Source organism: Polypterus senegalus, chromosome 11 (assembly GCF_016835505.1).
Source record: "Polypterus senegalus isolate Bchr_013 chromosome 11, ASM1683550v1, whole genome shotgun sequence".
Taxonomy (NCBI): Eukaryota; Metazoa; Chordata; class Cladistia; order Polypteriformes; family Polypteridae; genus Polypterus; species Polypterus senegalus.
In genome coordinates, this window is record NC_053164.1 from 80,303,407 (window position 1) to 80,324,658 (window position 21,252).

At 35.2% G+C, this 21,252-nt stretch overlaps 1 protein-coding gene across 2 annotated transcripts in view; it reads left to right on the forward strand.

Moving 5' to 3' along the window:
• The window catches only part of sf3b2 (splicing factor 3b, subunit 2), a 51,544-nt gene that overhangs the window by 20,414 nt on the left and 9,878 nt on the right, over positions 1–21,252 (forward strand). For both annotated transcript variants that reach the window (XM_039769145.1, XM_039769144.1), the window contains 8 exons: positions 1,259–1,477; positions 3,408–3,530; positions 7,060–7,140; positions 13,166–13,393; positions 15,464–15,613; positions 15,698–15,787; positions 20,377–20,484; positions 20,614–20,721. In XM_039769145.1, coding sequence (XP_039625079.1) covers positions 1,259–1,477; positions 3,408–3,530; positions 7,060–7,140; positions 13,166–13,393; positions 15,464–15,613; positions 15,698–15,787; positions 20,377–20,484; positions 20,614–20,721 — 1,107 coding nt within the window. The remainder of the gene's footprint in view (positions 1–1,258; positions 1,478–3,407; positions 3,531–7,059; positions 7,141–13,165; positions 13,394–15,463; positions 15,614–15,697; positions 15,788–20,376; positions 20,485–20,613; positions 20,722–21,252) is intronic.

Genomic DNA, 21,252 nt, shown 5'->3' on the forward strand with positions numbered 1-21,252 from the left:
TTAATTTCCGATTTAGGCTCAAACCTTTGGAGTGCCAGAGAGAGCCATTTAGGACAAATTAGGCCACAGTCAAGCTGATAAAATTTGTTTTTATTAACAAATTGTATGCAAAGTGTTACAAGTTTGAAGACAATATAGCAAGAAAGGCAGCTTTCTATAAAGTATTAAACATGAATACTCAATTTTATAATGTGAACAATAGAGTGTATTGGCTTATGATGTGGTAACTCTGCTGTGTTTAATATCAAGCTCCCCTAACAGAATGCTTTAGGAAAGCCTAAGTGATTTTTGAAAGGTAGTTAAACAGCTTTGTTTCTGTTTTCTTTCTTTCTGTGTGGATTTCTGCCTTGTATTTGATACTGTCAGGTTAGGGTCTCACGAATAAGGCGAATTCATGGTTGAATGGATGGAAAACATTGTTTATTTAAAAAAAAAAAAATCAGACAGGAAGTCCTTTCTGCAAATCCAGGATATGAAGAGGCAGGTAACTGTTGTTTATACCTGATTCCAATACAGATCTGTAACTGGTACAAATTTTAAATCGCCTTTGAAAAAGTTATTTTAATGAACAGATCACTTTAATAAATACGTTTATATAGCTAGATATACTCTATAGTAGTAAATAGTGTTGAGAGGATAATGTAACTGCTAAGGTTTACTTATTAGTTGCTTTTTGTGCCATCCCAGTCCTTATAAGGAATGTTGCTGCTGCTTCTAATTGCGTATGCACTACAGATCCATGTAGCCTAATGAGCAAAAAAAGGTTGTCCGCTAGAAAGCTGGAAATATCACTTTTCAACATGGACCCTCAAGAAAAAATGTGAGTTTGAAAATGACAGTAAACAAGAGTTTAAAGTTCAAAGTTTAAAAATAAACAAATGGACACTGTTATACAACATGAGAGAAACATTCTACAAAAAGTTCAGAAGATAACCAATGATAAACTGAAATAAATGTTGAACTTCATAAATTAAACAAAATGAATTGATGTGAAAATATTATCGAAATAAAAATTAATTTAAAAGGTGAGCTAAAGTAACCATGGATATTTGAAGGCATACAGTGAAAATTTAAAACATTTAGTTTTCATTTTAAGTGATAATTATAGTATACTATTGGTTTTAATTACATTAAGCCCAAGTCAAGGTTTGCAGTAAAATATGAACTGTCTTGTTCTGTCTTGTTTTTGTTTTTCAATGGTTCTGTCCAAATTGTAACATTTCAAACATTTTTCCTGTTGCACATTTTTTTTTTGTAGAAAAATCGAAAGCGACGTAACCGTAAAAAGAAAAAGAAGGAACAAAAGACAACCAAGCGTATAGGTACTTCAAGTGAAAATCAAAAAGAGAAAAAGGATAAAGAACAGGAAAAAGGAAAGGAGGCAGATCCAGAGGTCCAGATTGAATATGTTATAGAAGAGCCAGAGATCTATGATCCTAACTTCATTTTTTTTAAGAGGATCTTTGAGGCCTTTAAGGTGAGAGAATTATTTAAATGAACCTTTTAAAGAATCAACAGATTTAAAATTGGAATTTGTGTGTTTTTGCAAATGTAACTCAAAATAAAAGTGGGGCACCTGTCAAAATGACATTGGTTGCATAGGTTATATCGTGTGTGTGTGTGTTTGTGTGAGATTTATGTGAGGCAAGAGTGAATTTAACAAAATTCACTGTACTGCAAGGATTTCTAATAAGTGATTAATTTATACTCTTTGTTTTTTTCTCCAATCTTCTGATAACATTTTTTGAAATCCTTTTGGAAAATGATCAGCCAAACCATTCTAATTATAATTATGTAGTAACCACGTTTGGCATAATATACTGATCTAAAAAAGAAATGCATCATTTTCTGTAATGAGAAACTATATGTATTGGATATGTACTTTCACTTGAAAAGTTTTCAATTGGTTTTAGCCTTGTAACCAGTAATATAGCTTGCACAATGTGTCACTGTGCAATTTCATGCAATAAAATCTAGGCAGAACCATGATGATCAGGTCACTATATTAAAAAAAAAAAAAAAAACTTTAATTCAAAGCTTAGCAAGACAGAGGCCACAGTGATTTTTCTGTGCATTCTGTGCACAGTACAACATGCATGCTATGTGCTAGTGCTGCCAGATATGGATTATGTTGCTCCACTGTCCCTCAATTGAGGATAAGGATTCAACAAGGCAGGTGACAAATCTAGTTTTTGACCACCCTCAGTGGACACAGCGGGACTGACTCATCCTCCTGGTTCATTTGAGATATCATTTCAGATCTACCACTAGAACTGCCAGAAGACCCAGACCTTGCATCTGTGATAGGACAGTGAGGAGAGAAGCTCTATGTTGCTAGCTTTATTTTAAATTGAAGAAGAAGCTCTCTGCTTACCACATCAGTTATATGCCAGAAATGACCTGCTTTTACATGCACTCGGACATTCCTCTTTTGTTGAAACATATGACTCGCTGATTAAAGTTTAAAATATATGGTTCATTTTCTCAGTACCTCTTACAGATGCATATGGTTTTAGCTGTGGATTGGTGCTTTTACACATTTTAAATTGTCTTCAGCACAAAGCTTTTCAAATTTAACAGTAAAAGTTTTGAGTGCCATGTCGGCTCCTGGGAGAGTGGAAATCTTTGCAAATGAGTGTAATCGGCACCATCGAAGCGTGACTTTCTTTGTAAATTGCACTGCAGGACTACTTACTTACTCACTTAAGGGGAGTTCGAGTCACTAAAACCCTGCAACATTCAAGGTTGCTTTTGTGATGAATTCTTTTAACAACATGTAGGGTTTACATCTAAGATGTACCGACCTCTTCATGTATTGAACTTGGGAGTTGTTTGGACCTTCTGCCCGTTAAGCACGAAACAGCAGCGTCCATATTTCTCAGAATAATTTTTCTCTTAAATCACAGGCACATAGTGCAACGTTGTCATGCAGAAATTTGGAGGATCACATACAAAATGTTATTTCTATACCACACCGGTCATGTAACGCCTTTCACAAGGGATCTCCTACTGAGAGATGATCCAAATACATTTAAGCTGCTGTTAGTACTACTTACCTGTTGTGTTATAGCGCCTTTAAAATGTACTTTACCCTAAAGCACTCCAGTAGTGCTCAGTGTATCTTTACTTCTTAAATGTTAATGTTTTACTGTTTAATAATTTGTATACTACATTTTATTTTTTTCTCTTGCACTCAGTGAGCGAAGCCACTCCGTAATCAGCTAGTCCATTATAAGTGTTTGTCTTTGTTATATCTTATTATATCCAACAATTGAATATCTGTACTTTCTTTACATGTCCCTGTCAGGTTGTGTCCCTCAATGTATTTTAACCAGAATTGAGCACTAAGCAAGGTTAATTTTGTGTGTGTTCCGGTCATTCCTGTTTATTATATTTATCTTCCTCAGCTCACTGATGATGTGAAGAAAGAGAAGGAGAAAGAGCCAGAAAAAATGGATAAACTTGAAACAACCATAGTGAAAAAGAAAGGTTTTGAGGAGGAAAGGAGAGACAGTGATGACAGTGATGAGGTAAAGCTTTGAATGTTTGCCATTGTCTAGATTTTTTTTGTGTTAACTATAATTTCGTGTATAATTTAACTATTAAAATGAGCCTGGCATTGACTGCAAAAATGAAAATAGTAAATTTCAAAATATAGAATTACCCAGTTAGTTTGTTAGATGGATCTTTCGGAATGGGTGATGGCTTATTCTCTTGTGCTTTTATTTACTTTTATGAAAGACCATTTAATTAATTTGGCCTGTGGTTTTCTGGTTCCATAGCACTTGAATCATGTACACTTTTATGGCTGCCTCATTGGAGTGTGGGAGGGCAGGGGATAAATCTGACATGGATTACTCATGGCATCTATTTAACACTTTTTCTTATTCTCTGACCCTTGGTGGTCCTATATGAATTTGTTTTCTTTTGTGCTAAACATAAATGTGTGGACAAAGTCTCATTCATTGTATTTAATGCCGAGACATCCTATCTGAAGTCTCATTATTTACTGGGTTCAGTAACTTAAATGTCTCATTATTTAAAGTCAAGTCAACTTAAATTCATAGCAGTTACAATAATGATGTAATGTTAAAATCAACACCCACCTCAAGTTTTCATATTTCTTCTGAGAATTCCTATATAAATCCTCCTTGTTAAATTCTTTGAACTTTTTTTAAAATCTAATCTTTCAGTGTTCATTTCTTCTCTTGCATGCAAATTTGAAATTGTACCTTCCCTAAACTTCCTTTAATACAATAACAAACTTATATTTGGTATACAATATAAGCAGTTTGTTTACATTTTTTCCACAATCTGTAAATAAACACCCCAACCAGACCCTTGCTTAATGTGAGGCTCCATGTTTAGATTTTTCCATAAAGAATAGAAACCAACCACTGACAAAATACACTTTACACTGTGCTCTAAACAGAGAGATGAATTCTACCTAGAAATTGTACACTGCACTCGCCTCAAATTATCTAAAATGTCCCTATGCCATAATCCTAATTGTATCATCATGTTTAAGCCTAACTCAGCCATGTGTTTTAGGACTGTCCTACATTCAGACCATACAGGAGGGAAAATATTTCTTTCTGTCAGTCAGAATTGGAAATACTAACAGTGATGTAGCACCAGTTTACTGTTGGGCAGTAAAATGTTCCATTGCTTGTTTATTAACTTGTTCATTTGTTTAATAAAAAAAGTCTAATAAATTTTGGCAAGAATTCATTATTATCCCTAAAAAAAGAAGGCTGGCACTCTGTATATAAAAAGCAATAAATAAAAATTTAATAGGGAGTGATCTGTGAGGTGAAGGTTATGCATCTAAAAACACAAAACAAAACAGACATTGCAGCATTATCCTCACTGTCCAATTCATAATGTGTCAGCGTACTCCACACTGTACAGCACAGCAGCTTCAAATACTTTGACTGCACAGGCACATTAAGGCAGTAATCTTTTTGTTTTGCTCATTGTGCAGATCCATACAAGAATATTCAAGAAATTATGTGCCCCCATTAATTCTTCTAGTAGTAATAAATCCTTACAAAATGAAATTGAGGTCCTTGTAGCATTCATGGAAATAGATACAGTGCTCGGCATAAATGAGTACACCCCACTACATTTGTCAGAAAACCATTAGTGTCCTTTCAGTATCAACATTTTCTATGAGATACTGTACTACAAAATACTCCCACAAATGTGGGCCATTGATTGCAAACAAGATTTATTAATTTGCACACACACAAAAGTGATTTTCCTAACAAATTCATTCAAGCCCATGTTGAAAAAAATGAGTACACCCCAATTATAGTCTGAGGAGAAAACCCACACTTAAGCCTACATTCTTATTAACAGGCATTCAACCACAGGTGAGTCTAATGATTCATTTAAGAGGTGTCCAGCAGACAGGTGACTATAAAAGGGCATTACTTAACAAAGAAAAGCCCTTCCCATTTCATGCTGTCAGCAATGGCTCCACATGGAAGAGAAATGTCAAAAAATCTGAGACAGGAAATCATTACTTTACACAAAAAAGGTGAGGGCTACAAGAAGATCAGCAAAGCTTTACATATCATTCAAAATACTGTAGCAAAAGTGATCCAAAAATTTAAGAAAGATGGAAGTGCAACCATCTTACAGACACGCCCAGGCCGTCCACGGAAGTTAACATCTCGACAGGAGCGTCTTCTGATGAGAGGGGTTGAAGAAAATCGCCATGCAAGTTCACTGCAGTTAGCTAAAGCAGTAGAAAGCCAAACTGGAGTGACCGTTTCCCGTGACACCATATGGCGCACACTGCAGAGGAATGGCATGCATGGGTATCGTCCACGAAGGAAGCCTCTCCTAAAGCCCATGCACAAAAAAGCACGCCTAGAATTTGCTAGGGCCCATGCTGAAAAAGATAGACTACTGGGACTCTATACTCTGGAGTGATGAGACAAAGATCACTGTTTTTGGAACTAATGGTTTCAAAACTGTATGGCGTTGTAAAGGTAAGGATTTCAAAGAAAAATGCATGGTGCCTACAGTGAAACATGGTGGTGGCAGTGTCCTTATGTGGGGCTGCATGAGTGCTGCTGGTGTTGGGGAGCTGCATTTCATTGATGGTATCATGAACTCAACAATGTGTACTGCTCTATACTGAAGGAGAAGATGCTGCCATCACTCCGTGCACTTGGTCGTTGTGCACTTTTCCAACACGACAATGATCTAAAACACACATCTAAAGCTACTGCTGCATTTCTGAAGTAGTACAGAGTGAAGGTGATTGAATGGCCAAGTATGTCTCCTGATCTGAACCCAATCGAACACCTGTGGGGAATTCTGAAGTGACAAGTTGAGCATCACTCTCCATCCAGCATCCAGGCTCTAAAAGAGGTTATTCTTGAAGAATTGAAAAAGATGGATGTTGCAATACGTCGCCAACTTGTTCATTCCGTGCCTAGAAGACTTGGTGCTGTCCTTACAAATCACGGTGGTCATACAAAATACTAGATGTAGTAGTTTTTGTTGCAGGGTGTATTCATTTTTGCTTCAACCAATTTGAGTAAAACTCAAGTTATATTATTAACCTTAATTTCATGTTATGGAGTTAAACAAGTGTTCAATAGAACTCAGCCTTGTGAAAATTTTGGAAATTGTTCTTTTGTTCATTGAGCTACTGATTAAATTCGTACTTTTTAAAGGGGGTGTACTCATTTATGCTGAGCACTGTATCATGTGTTTTGAAGAGAAACTTAAAATGAGCATAGTTCACTTTAAATACATAGTTGGAATGCTGAGTTTAATTAAATGGATAAAATTGTCTAAAAGGGCCCTAGCTTTATAAGCATAAAGGACACTCTTGATTTGCTTTTTAGCATACTCATAATGTACAACTTTTAACAAGTCACTCTTTTGTAAGTAAGAATTTCACTGTACTCTGTACATGTTACAGCACTTACCCTATGAACCCTGTTGGTATAATGGAAGAAAACTTTTCAAACAAATTATTGTCCTCTTAATGGATTAATTTTACATTATTAAAGTTGAAATAATTGTTTTTATTTGCAGGATCAAAGGCCCGACATACCTAAATTGTCCAAAAAGAAACTTCGACGAATGAACAGATTGACAGTGGCTGAGTTAAAGCAGGTATGGAACAGTTGCATTTAATGGCCTTGCATTCTCTTGTTTTACAACCCAAATTACTTGTTTTTTGTGATAATCAAAAACACATTTCTAAATTTCTAAGCTGCCTTATTCTAAAGTTTTATTAAGGAACATAACATGCATTGGTTTTGTTCTATAGCAGTTTTTTTACATTTACATGTTAAATACACCAATATCTTGGTAAATATCTCTTACAAATCTGTCGCACAGAATAAGCTCCCAATGCATGGATTATAAATCAATGTCAACTTTCTATGGAGTCTGTACTGTTCACTACAAAAGTGCTGTTAAAGCAGTGAGAAAAGTCAGTTAGTATGTCCTAAAAGTAAGTAAGTGAAAATAAGAGGAAACTTCACCTGCTGCTCTCGGGTCCCAATACAGGTGCTTCGTCATGTGGTGGGTGTGGAAACATGCTACCAGCTCATGCTACCAACCATCACTAATAAATTGGTATGTCCAGTTAAATATCCACTAATGGAAAAAGAAACATTGGGAAGCCATCACTGAAGTACTCTGAAGCATATTTTCTGTATAAAACAGAATATTTACTTTATTTTCCATGCTAAGTATACTTTAATGTGTGTATTTTTGTTGTATTGCATGTCTCCTCAAAAGAGCATAATACAAGTACTAATTTTTTTAAACTGTGTACACATGACAGTAAATGTTAAAACTTATTCCCAGAATAGGCTGAACTATTTAAGGCATGGGCTCTGATGTCTGTATACCATTGTATTCTAGCATTGACACTTTATATCAAAGGGTAAAATTTGTGTTATGAAAACTAATTACAGTCGTGGCCAAAAGTTTTAAGAATGACACAAATATTAATTTTCACAAAGTTTGTTCCCTCAGTTTTTATGATGGCAATTTGCATATACTCCAAAATGTTATGAAAAGCGATCAGATGAATTGCAATTTCCCTCTTTGCCATGAAAATGAACTTACTCCCAAAAAATTTCCATTGCTGTTGTGAAGAAGGCTTCAGGGCACCCAAGAAAGTCCAGGAAGCGCCAGGACCATCTCTTAAAGTTGGTTCAGCTGTGGGATTGGGGCACCACCAGTGTAGAGCTTGCTCAGGAATGGCAGCAGGTCGGTGCAAGTGCATCTACACGCACAGTAAGGCAAAGACTTTTGGAGGATGGCCTGGTGTCAAGAATGGCAGCAAAGAAGCCACTTCTCTCCAAGAAAAACATCAGGGACAGACAGAGATTCTGCAATAGGTACAGGGATTAGACTGCTGAGGACTGGAGTAAACTCATTTTCTCTGAATCCCTTTTCTGATTGTTTGGGGCATCCGGAAAAAAGATTGTCCAGAGAAGAAAAGGTGAGCACTACCATCAGTCCTGTGTCATGCCAACAGCAAAGCATCCTGAGACCATTCATGTGTGGGGTTGTTTTTCAGCCAAGGGAGTGGGCTTATTTACAATTTTGTTTAAGAACACAGCCATGAATGAATAAATAAAGAATGGTACCAAAGCATCCTCCGAGAGCGACTTCTCCCAACCGTCCAAGGAGAGTTTGGTGATGAACAATACCTTTTCCAGCATGATAGAGCACCGTGCCATAAGGCAAAAATAATTTAACTGGGTCGGAGAACAAAACTTAGAAATTTTGGGTCCATGGCTAGAAAACCCCCCCGACCTTAATCCCATTGAGAATTTGTGGTCAGTCTCCAAGAGGTGGGTGGACAAAGAAAAACCCACACGTTTTGACAAACTCCAAACATTGATTATGCAAGAATGGGCTGCTATCAGTCAGGATTTGGCCCAGAAGTTGATTGACAACATGCCTGGGCGAATTGCAGAGGTCTTGAAAAAGAAGAACCAACATTGCAAATATTGACTCTTTGCATAAATTGAATGTAATTGTCAATAAAAGCCATTAGAACTTATGAAATGCTTGTAATTATACTTCAGTATACCATAGAAACATCTGACAAAAAGATCTAAGAACACTGAAGCAGCAAACTTTGTGAAAACCAATTCTTGTGTCATTTTCAAAATTTTTGGCCACGACTGTACTTCCCCAAAATTAGTTTGCATTGTTGACACTTGCCAAGTCCTCGGTTGAACATACATAGCCAGGAGCTAGGATTGTTCCCACTGAAACTGTTGTTTATTTTTTTTGCAGTTAGGAAGATAGTTTTAACTGTGGCGATCTTATTTGCTTTGTTATAACCAAAAAATACAATACATAGATTTTTTGTTATACAGTATGGTTAACAGAGAATATTTTACATTTTTGATGGGTATTTACCGGTTTTATTATGAAAGAAAAGTAAATAAAAGCATATTTTCTATACCCGTTGTATGCCTTTTTCAGCATCACTGTTGTATCTGGCTTTTGGTTGACTGACTAGTCTCTTATCCTGTGCATGTCCTATTTAATGAATCTGTTAGTTTGTTGATTCCCCAACCCCGTGACTTGCCAGTGCATATGGTGGTCTCTTAGCATGTGTTAAAAGTCAGTTAAATCCTTATTCTTGCCTAATCTCACTCTAAATAGCAAATGCACAGCTAGTGGACCAATCTCCATAACACCCACAAACGCCACCCTCACCCTTTAACTCTGCCTCCAGTTTTGCTGTTTTCTGCTGCTATGACTTAACTGGCCTCAATTTCTTCATACTTAAAACGCAATATCCATGTTCTGTATATCAAAATGAAGGGCAGATATTTCTTTCAGAATATTTACACCTGTAGAAGAAATTGTTTTGTGTTTAAATGACAGCGGAATAAGGTGCACAATTTTATCACATTTTTATGAAAATACATGCTTTGAATGTCATTCTTATTAGCATAAATAAGTGTCCAGACATCATAAAAATGATGCACATTGCATCAGCAGTATCAAAACGATGGCTGCCTAATGTACACAGCCATCATGTCTATATTACTTAATTTTAAAGTAAAAAAAAAACATTTTTCTTTCACTACCTTTTCTGTTTTTTTTAATCTCCATTTATCTGAAGCATATATTATACGTATATAAGTTATGTCCAGGTCTTCTTCTTTCAGAAAATATATATCTGGAGATGAGATTATACAGTGTGCCCAAATTATAGAACAAGCAACTGCAAAATTACAAAGCATCTTTAGAAAAATATGCATTTTCTAAAATGCAATGCCATCCTAATCATGATTTATAATTTTTCTTGTAGAGATATAAGAATATTTAAAATAATTAAAAAAAAGTCCTGGGAATAGAAAACAATACACAGTAAACGTGATCAAGGTTAAAACAAAAAAAGAATGCTTTCTTATAAACAGTTGTGCAAAACCCATTTTCACCCACCCAATTGCAAAACATTATAAACATTACAACTATTTACAATTAGAAATAGGTTTATGAACCTGATGTTTTGTGTAATATACACTGTGTGCACAATTATTAGGCAAGTGAGTATTTTGACCATATCATCATTTTTAATGCGTATATTCCAACTCCAAGCTGTATTAACTTGAATGCTTATTGGATTTAAGCACGTCAGGTGATGTGTATTTGTGTAATGAGGGAGGGTGTGGCCTAAGGAGATCAACACCCTATATCAAGGTGTGCAGAATTATTAGGCAGCTAGTTTTCCTCAGGCAAAATGGGCCAAAAAAGAGATTTAACTGACTCTGAAAAGTCAAAAATTGTAAAAAGTCTTTCAGAGGGATGCAGCACTTTTGGAATTGCTAAGATATTGGTGTGTGATCACAGAACCATCAAACATTTTGTTGCAAATAGTCAACAGGGTCGCAAGAAACGTGTTGAGAACAAAAGACGCAAATTAGCTGCCAAAGATTTGAGAAGAATCAAACGTGAAGCTACCAGGAACCCATTATCCTCCAGTACTTTCATATTCCAGAGCTGCAACCTACCTGGAGTGCCCAGAAGTACAAGGTGTTCAGTGCTCAAAGACATGGCCAAGGTAAGGAGGGCTGAAACCCAACCACCACTGAACAAGAAACATAAGTTGAAACGTCAAAACTGGGCCAAGAAATATCTGAAGACAGATTTTTTCAAAGGTTTTATGGACCGATGAGATGAGAGTGACTCTTGATGGACCAGATGGATGGACCTGTGGATCAGTAATGGGCACAGAGCTCCACTCCAACGTGGAGGTGGGGTACTGGTATGAGCTGGTATTTTTAAAGATGAGCTAGTTGGACCTTTTTGCATTGAAGATGAACTCAAAATCAACTCCCAAACCTACTGCCAGTTTTTCGAAGACACTTTCTTCAAACAGTGATACAGGAAAAAGACCATGATTTTTATGCAGGCCAATGCTCCATCACTTGCATCGAAGTTCTCCACTGCGTGGCCAGCCAGTAAAGGCCTTAAAGATGAAGGAATAATGACATGGCCCCCCTTCCTCATCTGACCTAAACCCTATCGAGAACTTGTGGGCACTTCTTAAACGCTAGATTTACGGGGGAGAAAAACAATACACCTCTCTGAAGAGTGTCTGGGAGGCTGTAGTCACTGCTCCACAAAAAGCTGATCGTCAACAGATCAAGAAACTGACAGACTCCATGAATGGAAAGGCTTATGACTGTTCTTGGAAAGAAGGGTGGCTATATTGGTCATTCATTGATTGATTTTTTTTTAAATGTCAGAGATGTTTATTTGTAAATTTTGAGGTGTTTGTTTATTATTCTCACTATAACAGATGAAAATAAACAAGTGAGATGGGAAAATTTTCATTTTTCCTTTAGTTGCATAATAAATCTGCACACTAATAGTTGCCTAATAATTGTGCACACATATGTATTCCCCTGATGATGTTCATACTCACATTTCCGTTGTGAAACATTCAGGTTTCTGGATTGACTGATAGCACTGTGTTTGTTCCATATTAAAATTAATCCTCAAAAGTACAACTTGCCTAATAATTCTGCACTCCCTGTATACACTGTACAATTATGTATATGCATATATGTATGTAAAATAACACGCACACATGCGTGAAAATATAATTGCACAAGTTATTTGTAATATGAGTATGTTGTAACTTACTGTAACATACTGTATACAAAACAGAAAATAATAAACACTGGAACTAAATGCAGAGCATTAGCACCTAACTATGTAATGTGAGAAAGCCTGCACCCCCATTTGCATTACTATTATACTGAAAGAAAGCAGAAACTTGCCTACAAACTCCCCACGAAAATGTCTTAGACACAAAAGTCAAACATATGTCTATTCCATCCATTAATTTTATTGTCCTCTGTTATAATGTTAAAAGCTTCTCATCTCAATAATGGGGCTTTTTCTTTTATTACAGACACCATTTTTCTCAAAACACTGCCAAAGATGCTGCTTTGTCCATCTGTTGTAGTACAATTTTGAAAACACAGGCACAATATTCCTCCTCCTGGTTTTCTCTGAATATCTTGTGATCTTTATGTACAGTAGGTGGCACATTGACAAGCTACACCTTCTTTGAAAGGATAGAACCTGGGAAATTTAGAGAGTTAACCAGAGGAGAAAATTGATTTTTCAAATTAGCAATTGACTAGGTGAAAAGTAAAGGCAGGCCTTGAGGCATTCATTTTTAGATTGGCTTATCTCATCATACATATGACATATGAGAGTGATTGGCGGCATTTGAGAGCTGAAACACATTATTAAATAACTACATCAAATCTGCCTGAGTGAAAGTAAAATTTCCGGTAATACTATTGTATTCTGTATACACACATGTTGATTTAATGTATAGAAGCTTCTCAAAATAATTTAAAATAACTCCCGATGCTGAAAATAATAGTGATGTTTTCTAACAGGTAGCGTTGTAAAGTAGGTATTGATGTAAGAGACATATGGATAATCTAATCAGGGTTATTAGTTTGTTTTTAAAGAAGCAAATTTTAAATGTGGCATTTATCTCCTTAAACATTTCTTTATTGTCTCCTAAACCAAATTTCATTAAAATGCCTTGTAGATATGTTGTTTTAATGTAATTTTTAAATATGTGATATGTTCTTGTCATTAATATTACATAAATATTTTATTGTAGTTAGTGGCCAGACCTGATGTAGTGGAGATGCATGATGTTACAGCCCAGGAGCCTAAGCTTTTGGTTCATTTGAAGGCCACCAGAAATACTGTGCCTGTGCCACGACACTGGTGTTTTAAGAGAAAATACCTTCAAGGTAAAAGAGGTATTGAAAAGCCCCCATTTGAGCTGCCAGATTTCATCAAAAGGACAGGCATTCAAGAAATGAGAGAAGCACTTCAGGAAAAGGTGAGTTAAAAAGCCAAACGTTCACTGTACTTTATTGATATTCTTAATGTATGTATTCTCAACACACTAAAGTGCAATATTGATAAAATATTAGTAATTAATAGTTTTGGTGAATTTAGAATGAAGTATGTATTTTCTTTTAAAGTTGAATACATTTTTCATTTTTTTTTGGGGGTTCTGAAAGATTAGTAAATAATGTACAGTAAATAGAGCTGCCCAGTCGAGACTGTCACACCAGATAAGCTGTTAAATGGGACAGCTTAGCTAAAAGCTGAACAAACAAGCTTGATGGACTGAATGGTCTCTCGTTTTGTCAACTTTCTTATGTAAATGACACAAGTGTTCACTGCTTGTATTAAATAAATGCTGGTCCACCAAAACAATGGTCTTTGTGTCCATGTTATTCTTGTCTGGTGTTTGTGATTATCTCAGTGTTAACAGCACACAGACCCTCTTAATGCAAACATACAAACTCATTGTTCTTTTTAATTAGTGCCGTTGCGTGCAGTACTTTAGAATACTTTCAACTTGCTGGGCATCTGTTCTGGCAGTTTAATCTTTTTAAACTGTTAAAATATTTTTCTTCATTTGTGCATTTCATGATTGGGTGATTTGCTACAATTGTGAGATTGACATTGAATTGCACATTCTTGAGAAATGTGTACATCCTTTGATCCGTTACCAAGTACAAGCAAGGTTATCTCTATAGTTAAACTGAAAACATGCAGTTTCGTGGAAGAAGCAATTAACTTCTCCTGCTTTCAGTCAGACACGTTAGCAACTATGCAAGTATGCTGATATTGTTGTTCATGTTTCCTTTGTCGACTTACAGCTGAAAATGTTCACTTGCTGTACAGAAAACCATGGAAAAGGCACACGTTCCTACAATTGCCATCATCTTACTTTATAGTTAAATACAGTCTTGTTTTCTAAAATTAGTTTGCTGTTATAAGCCTTACTTAGACCAGTAACCAGCAACAGCCTTTCTGCATGGAGCCCTTATCAAAGACAGCCAGCTTTTCTAGCACTGACAGCACACTTTCTGTGGTACAATCTGTTAACAACAGCTTTATCCTGTAAACAGCCTTTTGGAATTTGGAAGTTAAAGTACACTAGCTAAATTCGGAAACACACACGGCCCATCTTTCTCTCAACTGTGTGTTTACATTAATAGTATAAACAATCTATATCCTACCAACTTTGGAAATGCAAAGGTTTGCAAGTTGCACACTTATAGAAATTGAAAAAAGTGTGATTTTTATGTTATATGTAGAGCTGGTGGTGCCTTAGGCATTGTAATAACTATTGAAAGTCTATATATAGATCACAGAAATGTGGTCAGTTCCACAGAGGCAATGGTATAAGCAGCATTTGGCGGGGTTTCACTTTTAGAAGCCCCTGGACAAAATATGTGATGCTATCCTGAGAGAGTAAATGACAGCAGAATCAGCAGATGATCTTCTTTCTAGATTCTGCTCAAATGTTGACCTCCGCTTAAAGCCTGTAATTATTAGTTATCAACTGTATAGTTCAAACTGAGAAGGTGGCATAACATCCTACTACTTCAGTGTGTCTGACAATATTTCCTGATTCTGCAAAGGTTATATCTTTTTGCATTCATATATATCAAAATAAAAAGTTGTGTTTGTGTAAACTGTACCTTTGCCTTTATAAAGCTGTTCTGAATAAGGAAGCTAACTCATGACTTGCTTAACTTCGTCTGATTAAACTTCTTCATGATAATGAAGTTGTTGGAACTTGATTGTTTTGTTTTATTTTTATAATGTTTATACATGTTTAATTTGCCTCTGCCTTACGAAATCTCATGCTCAGTCACTGACTCTTTGGAGACATTCCCCCGTGTCGTCTTAGGTTTCCTTGTTTATTTTAAAGAAATGTATCTTAGGTTAATAGGTATCTTTTTAAATTGGCCCCATGCAAGTCTGGCTCTGTCTCTCTGTGACCCCTGTGATGAACTTGTGCCCTGTCCATGGTGTGTGCCAGGATATGTGCCAAGCAGTCTTCAGTTGGACAAAGCAGGTTTGACAGTATTATGTTTAATTATTGTAGGAGGAAGCAAAAACCATGAAGACCAAAATGAGGGAAAAAGTTCGTCCTAAGATGGGAAAAATTGACATTGATTACCAGAAATTGCATGATGCCTTTTTCAAGTGGCAAATAAAACCCAAACTAACCATTCATGGAGACCTTTATTATGAGGTAGGTAGGCTTGACAATTGTTCTACACTGATTTTTTTTCTCTTTATTTGGTGTTTTTGATGTAACTGTGTATGTATTTTTAAGGGTAAAGAGTTTGAGACCAGATTGAAGGAAAAGAAACCTGGAGATCTTTCAGATGAGCTGAGGATTGCCCTTGGGATGCCTGTTGGTCCAGTAAGATCTAATTTCTAAATTTTATTCCCAAAAAGAATCACTTATGATCTTGAGCAAACAATTCAGTCTTAAACATTTAGGGCAAACTGTAACATCAAAAATTTTAAACAGAAAACTATTTTCCCCTGAGACATTTGCTGCTTTCCTATGAAAGTGGTTTGTAATAAAGAATTTAAAACTACTTGAAAATAGTAAAATATTGCCTGCATTTTAAAATTAATATGAACTTTTGAACGTATTTAATAAAATCCTCAATTCAAATGTTTAATATACTTTTAAAGAAATACTTTATATGGCTTTTCACATATCCCGTTACATGAATTCATCTAAATAATGTATGGAAGATTGTGCCATGACTAGTTTAACATTTGACTTGGTAAATATCAGTTAAAAATTAAAGTGGACCAAGAATTCTTTGAAAATGTTTGACAAAATAATAAACCTTAGTCCTATTACTTAAATGGTGTTTAGCACTAGATAGTTGAAGTTTTGTTTACTGTTTTAAGTTTGTTATCCTAAAATGATAGCAAAGAACTCTTGTTGACTGTCAATGTCCATTTCTAATAATCTGAAACAAGGTATTTCAGTTAAATGTTCGTTATTTGTCTTCAACCTATGTAGGAATTTCGAACTGAATATAATTTTAAAATAGCCGTATTTTTTGTTTTTAGTGTGGTTAAGGACTTTCAAAATTGTCAATCACCAAAGGTGACAATGGGGTGGGGAAAAAAAACTAACTTAGGCAAATTGGTATTATTTTTATATTTCCCGAGGAATAACCTCTTCCTTAATAAATATATATATATATATATATATATATATATATATATATATATATATATATATATATATATATATATATATATATATATATATATATATATATATATATAAAAATAAATTAACAAATAAAATCTTGGTGGTAGTGGTTCATTGTCTTGTTCCTTTTCCACTAGTACTAATAGGAACTTTAGAGAGAAATAAGCCATAAATTTCAATATATCTTTGACTTTTTACACTTCAAAATATATTTTTATCAGGACATGGCCTATACTACCTTACCTTAACATAATAAATGTATACACCACTACCCACTTTTTAATATCTAATATTTATTTATGTATGGAATAATCAATCTAAACTCTGCAGTCACACACATACACAGCCACTCAAAGGATAGATATAAAATATTGATACACATGCACTGTTCCCCTTATAACAAGCAGTGGTATAATGGCCAATCTTTTCAAAATTCTGATGTGTTAATTAAAACATAGGATCTTAAACAACAGTGTTAGAATTTGGCATTATACTGATGTTTCTTATGATCACCTAAATTTCTTTGAGCAAAACTTTTCAGAATTACCACTTGTGAAATCACACATTCCTTCTTTGTTCAGTTTATGTTAATTACTGGTTGGAGTTTTGGGAGTTTGCCATTCATTTTCTGGTGGATTGTTAATTGTAATAAAAAGCAATTGCCTGTTAAGAAAATAGGAAATGCATAAAGCAACTATTGCATCACCCCTCGGTTAATGTGACTACCAAATGCTATTTGCAGCTGAGCTGTTCTTTTTAGTGAAATGACACGAGAGTTTGTAGAAATGCTAGAATGAAACACTGTAGTGTGTGCATACAGCGAATGCCTGTCCTGGGTTAGTATAACATAGTGATGTGCCAAGAGAGTGGACTAACTATAAATGAACTGGTTCTTCACACATGTAATCAGTGTTTTATTCCTATTTACCAATAAGTGACCCTTTTTACTTAATCTGGTAGTGTGTACTACTACATTTTTAAAGGAGATGTTTTGTTATCTTTTGGGAGGTCTGCCCTTTTCTTCTCACAAGCCTTGACATATTATCTACATGCATCAGAGCTATTGCTTGTTTAACAGACCACAGACACTCCTCTATGTAGAAGGTTTTGAGGTTTGTATTTGCTGCTTTAGCTGTGGTCTCCACTCTTTTCTACTGCTACTCTTTATAGGGCTAAGCAGGCTTAGCTAGTAGAGGATCTAGTGTCAAATTAGTGTGCAGTAACTCAATACTTCTGCATCATGACTCATCCATCTTGCAACCACCAAAGAGAGTACAGATCATTTTCATCTTGACTTGAAACTCAGACTTCTCAGAAATTTGTTAAATCTTACCAGGATTCATCAAAATGCCCCTTTTGGGTGAATTGAGTTTATCATTTTATGTAGTCCACTGTATTTTATTCCCATTGAATTATAAGGGGTGATGTTTGAATATAGCTTTTTATCTTGTACAGGAATTATTAAAAATTATGTCTTTTGGTAGGTGAAGTTTTGTTTTTTAAATATTTAACATAAAAATATTGTCAAGACTGTTTAGTGGTAGAAATGTACAGAAAAAATATCACTTTAAGAAAAAAGCACAGCAATATTCTACCACATGCAACAAATACTTTTGGTTATTTGCCTTAGAGAATGCATACCTTGTCCGTCTATTTAAATTGTTCATTTTGGGCTAATCACTGGCCCCTCAACCTCCAGATTTATCTCTTTGCCATGACAATTGTTAAGGAACAAAATAATTGATTTGGCCAAATGTCAATATGATTTCCATTCACTTTCTGGTCCCAATCAAAATCGGCTTATTTTGAAACCTGCGTCAGGCTTACATGTTCAGTAAAGCAGCTGATCACTGATGTGTAAGGAGACCATTAAAGTTCAAGAGCTCTGTGTATAACAGTTCCCCTTCTGGCCTGCTCTAGTAGGATAAAGGGAGCAAAATTAGATGACCTGTAACTATCAAGAGAAAGACTGTCACACAACAGTGCACATGGATTAATATTAGAATAAAGCAATATTACTCTAAGAAGAGTGCTAAAAGATGACACTTGGTACAATTTAGTAAAATTAATAGCTCTGTAGAGTTTAAGGAAACATAGCCAGAACTGGTTGCAGAGTAAAATGAGTGATTACATACGTATCTCACTAATCGTTACTTATTCTCTCCTATTACATCATTTCTATAATTTAATATGTCTTAATCTAGTCTCATTTATTGCAATACAAATATAAAGTAATGAATATGATGATCAAGTTTTGAACTGAGTTGTGCGGTTTCTGGCATGGTAGAGGTAAATCCTGTATAAGGTTGACTTTCATTGTCTGCCTTACAATGCATTTTGTAAGATACTGTTCCCCACACAGTTGCACATTGCATAAAAATATGTTTTAAAGACAGTAGTGAAGTTTTTACATTTATCTATAGGAATTGCTACTATGTATAAAGGTCTATGGAATAGGTATTTAGCACTGTATACAGGAAGTATATTGAAAACTATATTTTGGTGGAAGTTAGGGATATATGGCAGGTTTGTAAGAGATTGTGACAAACTAAACTTTCTAGATGACTGTTTTTGAAAATAATATAATTCTGCTTTATGGTCTTTGTGAAAAATGCAAAAGTAGTTCCTGAGGAGTGAAATTCACTGATAAGACAATGAATCACCAATATAAAGCAAGCACATTGTGTCATCACCCACACACTAACAAGAAAGCAGGGTTAAACATAAACATGAACATGAATCAGGCATTTTATTATAAACTACAAGTACAATAGTTATTTTTAATAAATTGGCTAGGTTTTGTCCTAGCATATTGAGGACATCACAATTTGTAACAAGGTTAACTCTATGAAAAAGAATGATTTGGTTGCAGTGCTTTTTGCTGTTGAAAAGCTAAAAAAAATAATTGATTGTGAAAACAAAATTCACTTTTTTCTTTTGCAGATGTATTCTTATGTGTCATCACAAGGAAAAAATATATTTTAGATAAGCAGCTTGCACTTGTTGTAAATGGAATTTAGACTATGAGAGAAATTAATGATTTGAATTCCGTTCCTAGTAGCCCTTTTAAGTGAAAGGTGTTTTTTGTATATATATCATACAATCAAACTGATGCTGGATTTGTATGGTTCTTGTAGCTGGCAAGTTCAGTGTGGACTCCTCTAAATGCGTAGATTGAAAGCCCTGAATTAGGGGTCTATCCTCTTGTCATGCTTGAGCTCAAGACTGCACTATGAGCACTAAAACAGTTATTCTTTTTTTTCCACTATACTTGAACAGATTTGCCATAACTTTTCTCACATTTAGAATTGAAGGCTCAGTTAATGCCCAAAATCAGACTGTGTTAATAGATATCCAAATGTGCCACTGCTGAGACCAAATTCTGGCCTGGTTAAATATGTGTCCTTTATCCATAAAGCTATATAAGTTTATGGATCTACCTCTGTCTGCTGGGAGTCCTGGCTAATTTGAACATCACTGATCAAAACATTATCCATGATTACACTTAATATGGGGGTAATTAAAGATTTTTTTTTTTTTTTTTGGCCATGTCTTATATTATTGCAGTGCTTAGCCTCACATCTCAAGAGTTCAGAGTCTAAAATGACCCATCTGCAATGGTAGGCGCTTACTCCCTACATTTCCTGAATTACATTCAGCTTTTATGTGGGATAAGACAAACATGTTTTTGTTTTTTTTTTATAGTCCAGGATAATGAAGTAAAAGTTTCATGGTTTTGATATCTTAATTTTACCTCTCTCTGTTAACAGAATTCTCACAAGGTTCCTCCTCCTTGGCTCATTGCCATGCAGCGGTATGGACCCCCACCTTCCTACCCTAACCTGAAGATCCCTGGACTCAACTCTCCTATTCCTGATGTAAGGCTATTTTAGTGCTTGACTAAAGGTTCTGACTGTGCATATGGTATTTTATTATTTTAGTGAAAGTTAATTCTCACTTTATACTTAATGTTAAATATTCCATTCCTTTTTTTTTTTTTTATAAAGGGCTGTGCCTTTGGATACCATGCTGGAGGCTGGGGAAAACCCCCTGTAGATGAGACGGGAAAACCATTGTATGGAGATGTATTTGGAACAAATGCTGGTGATTTCCAGGTACATATATTGATTCATAATACTTTATTTGATTTTTTTTTGAGTACTTTTCGACATATTCACTTCATGCTGTTACTTTTTATGCATGAGTTCCTTGTCATTATTGGCTTTGTTAGATGGATAGTGTAAGTTACCCTTGTAATGTATCCATAGCAACTTGGGTTATGTTCTGAATTTGACAGTCTGTTTCAGTCTTGTGCACTTACTTCTGGGTGGGTGAAGACTTATGTAAAATGCAGTCATGGAATGTGCTTAACCACTTACTCGAGTCTTCATTATTAATGCTTAGGAAAATTATTATATACAGGCCATTATAATGAAGCACCAGGAAAAAATGTGTAACATGGTTTTTATCTTAAAATGGCAGACAAATTATAGCAGCTACTGGCTTGCCTAAAGCTGAAAATTAATTCTGACTTGAACCAGTTAGCCCCATTACTAAAATTAAAGAGCTAAAAGCATTCAGCAAATTGTTTGCATTAATAAAGAGTGTGTGTAACCGTACGTTGTTCTTTTATTTACTAGGAGAAC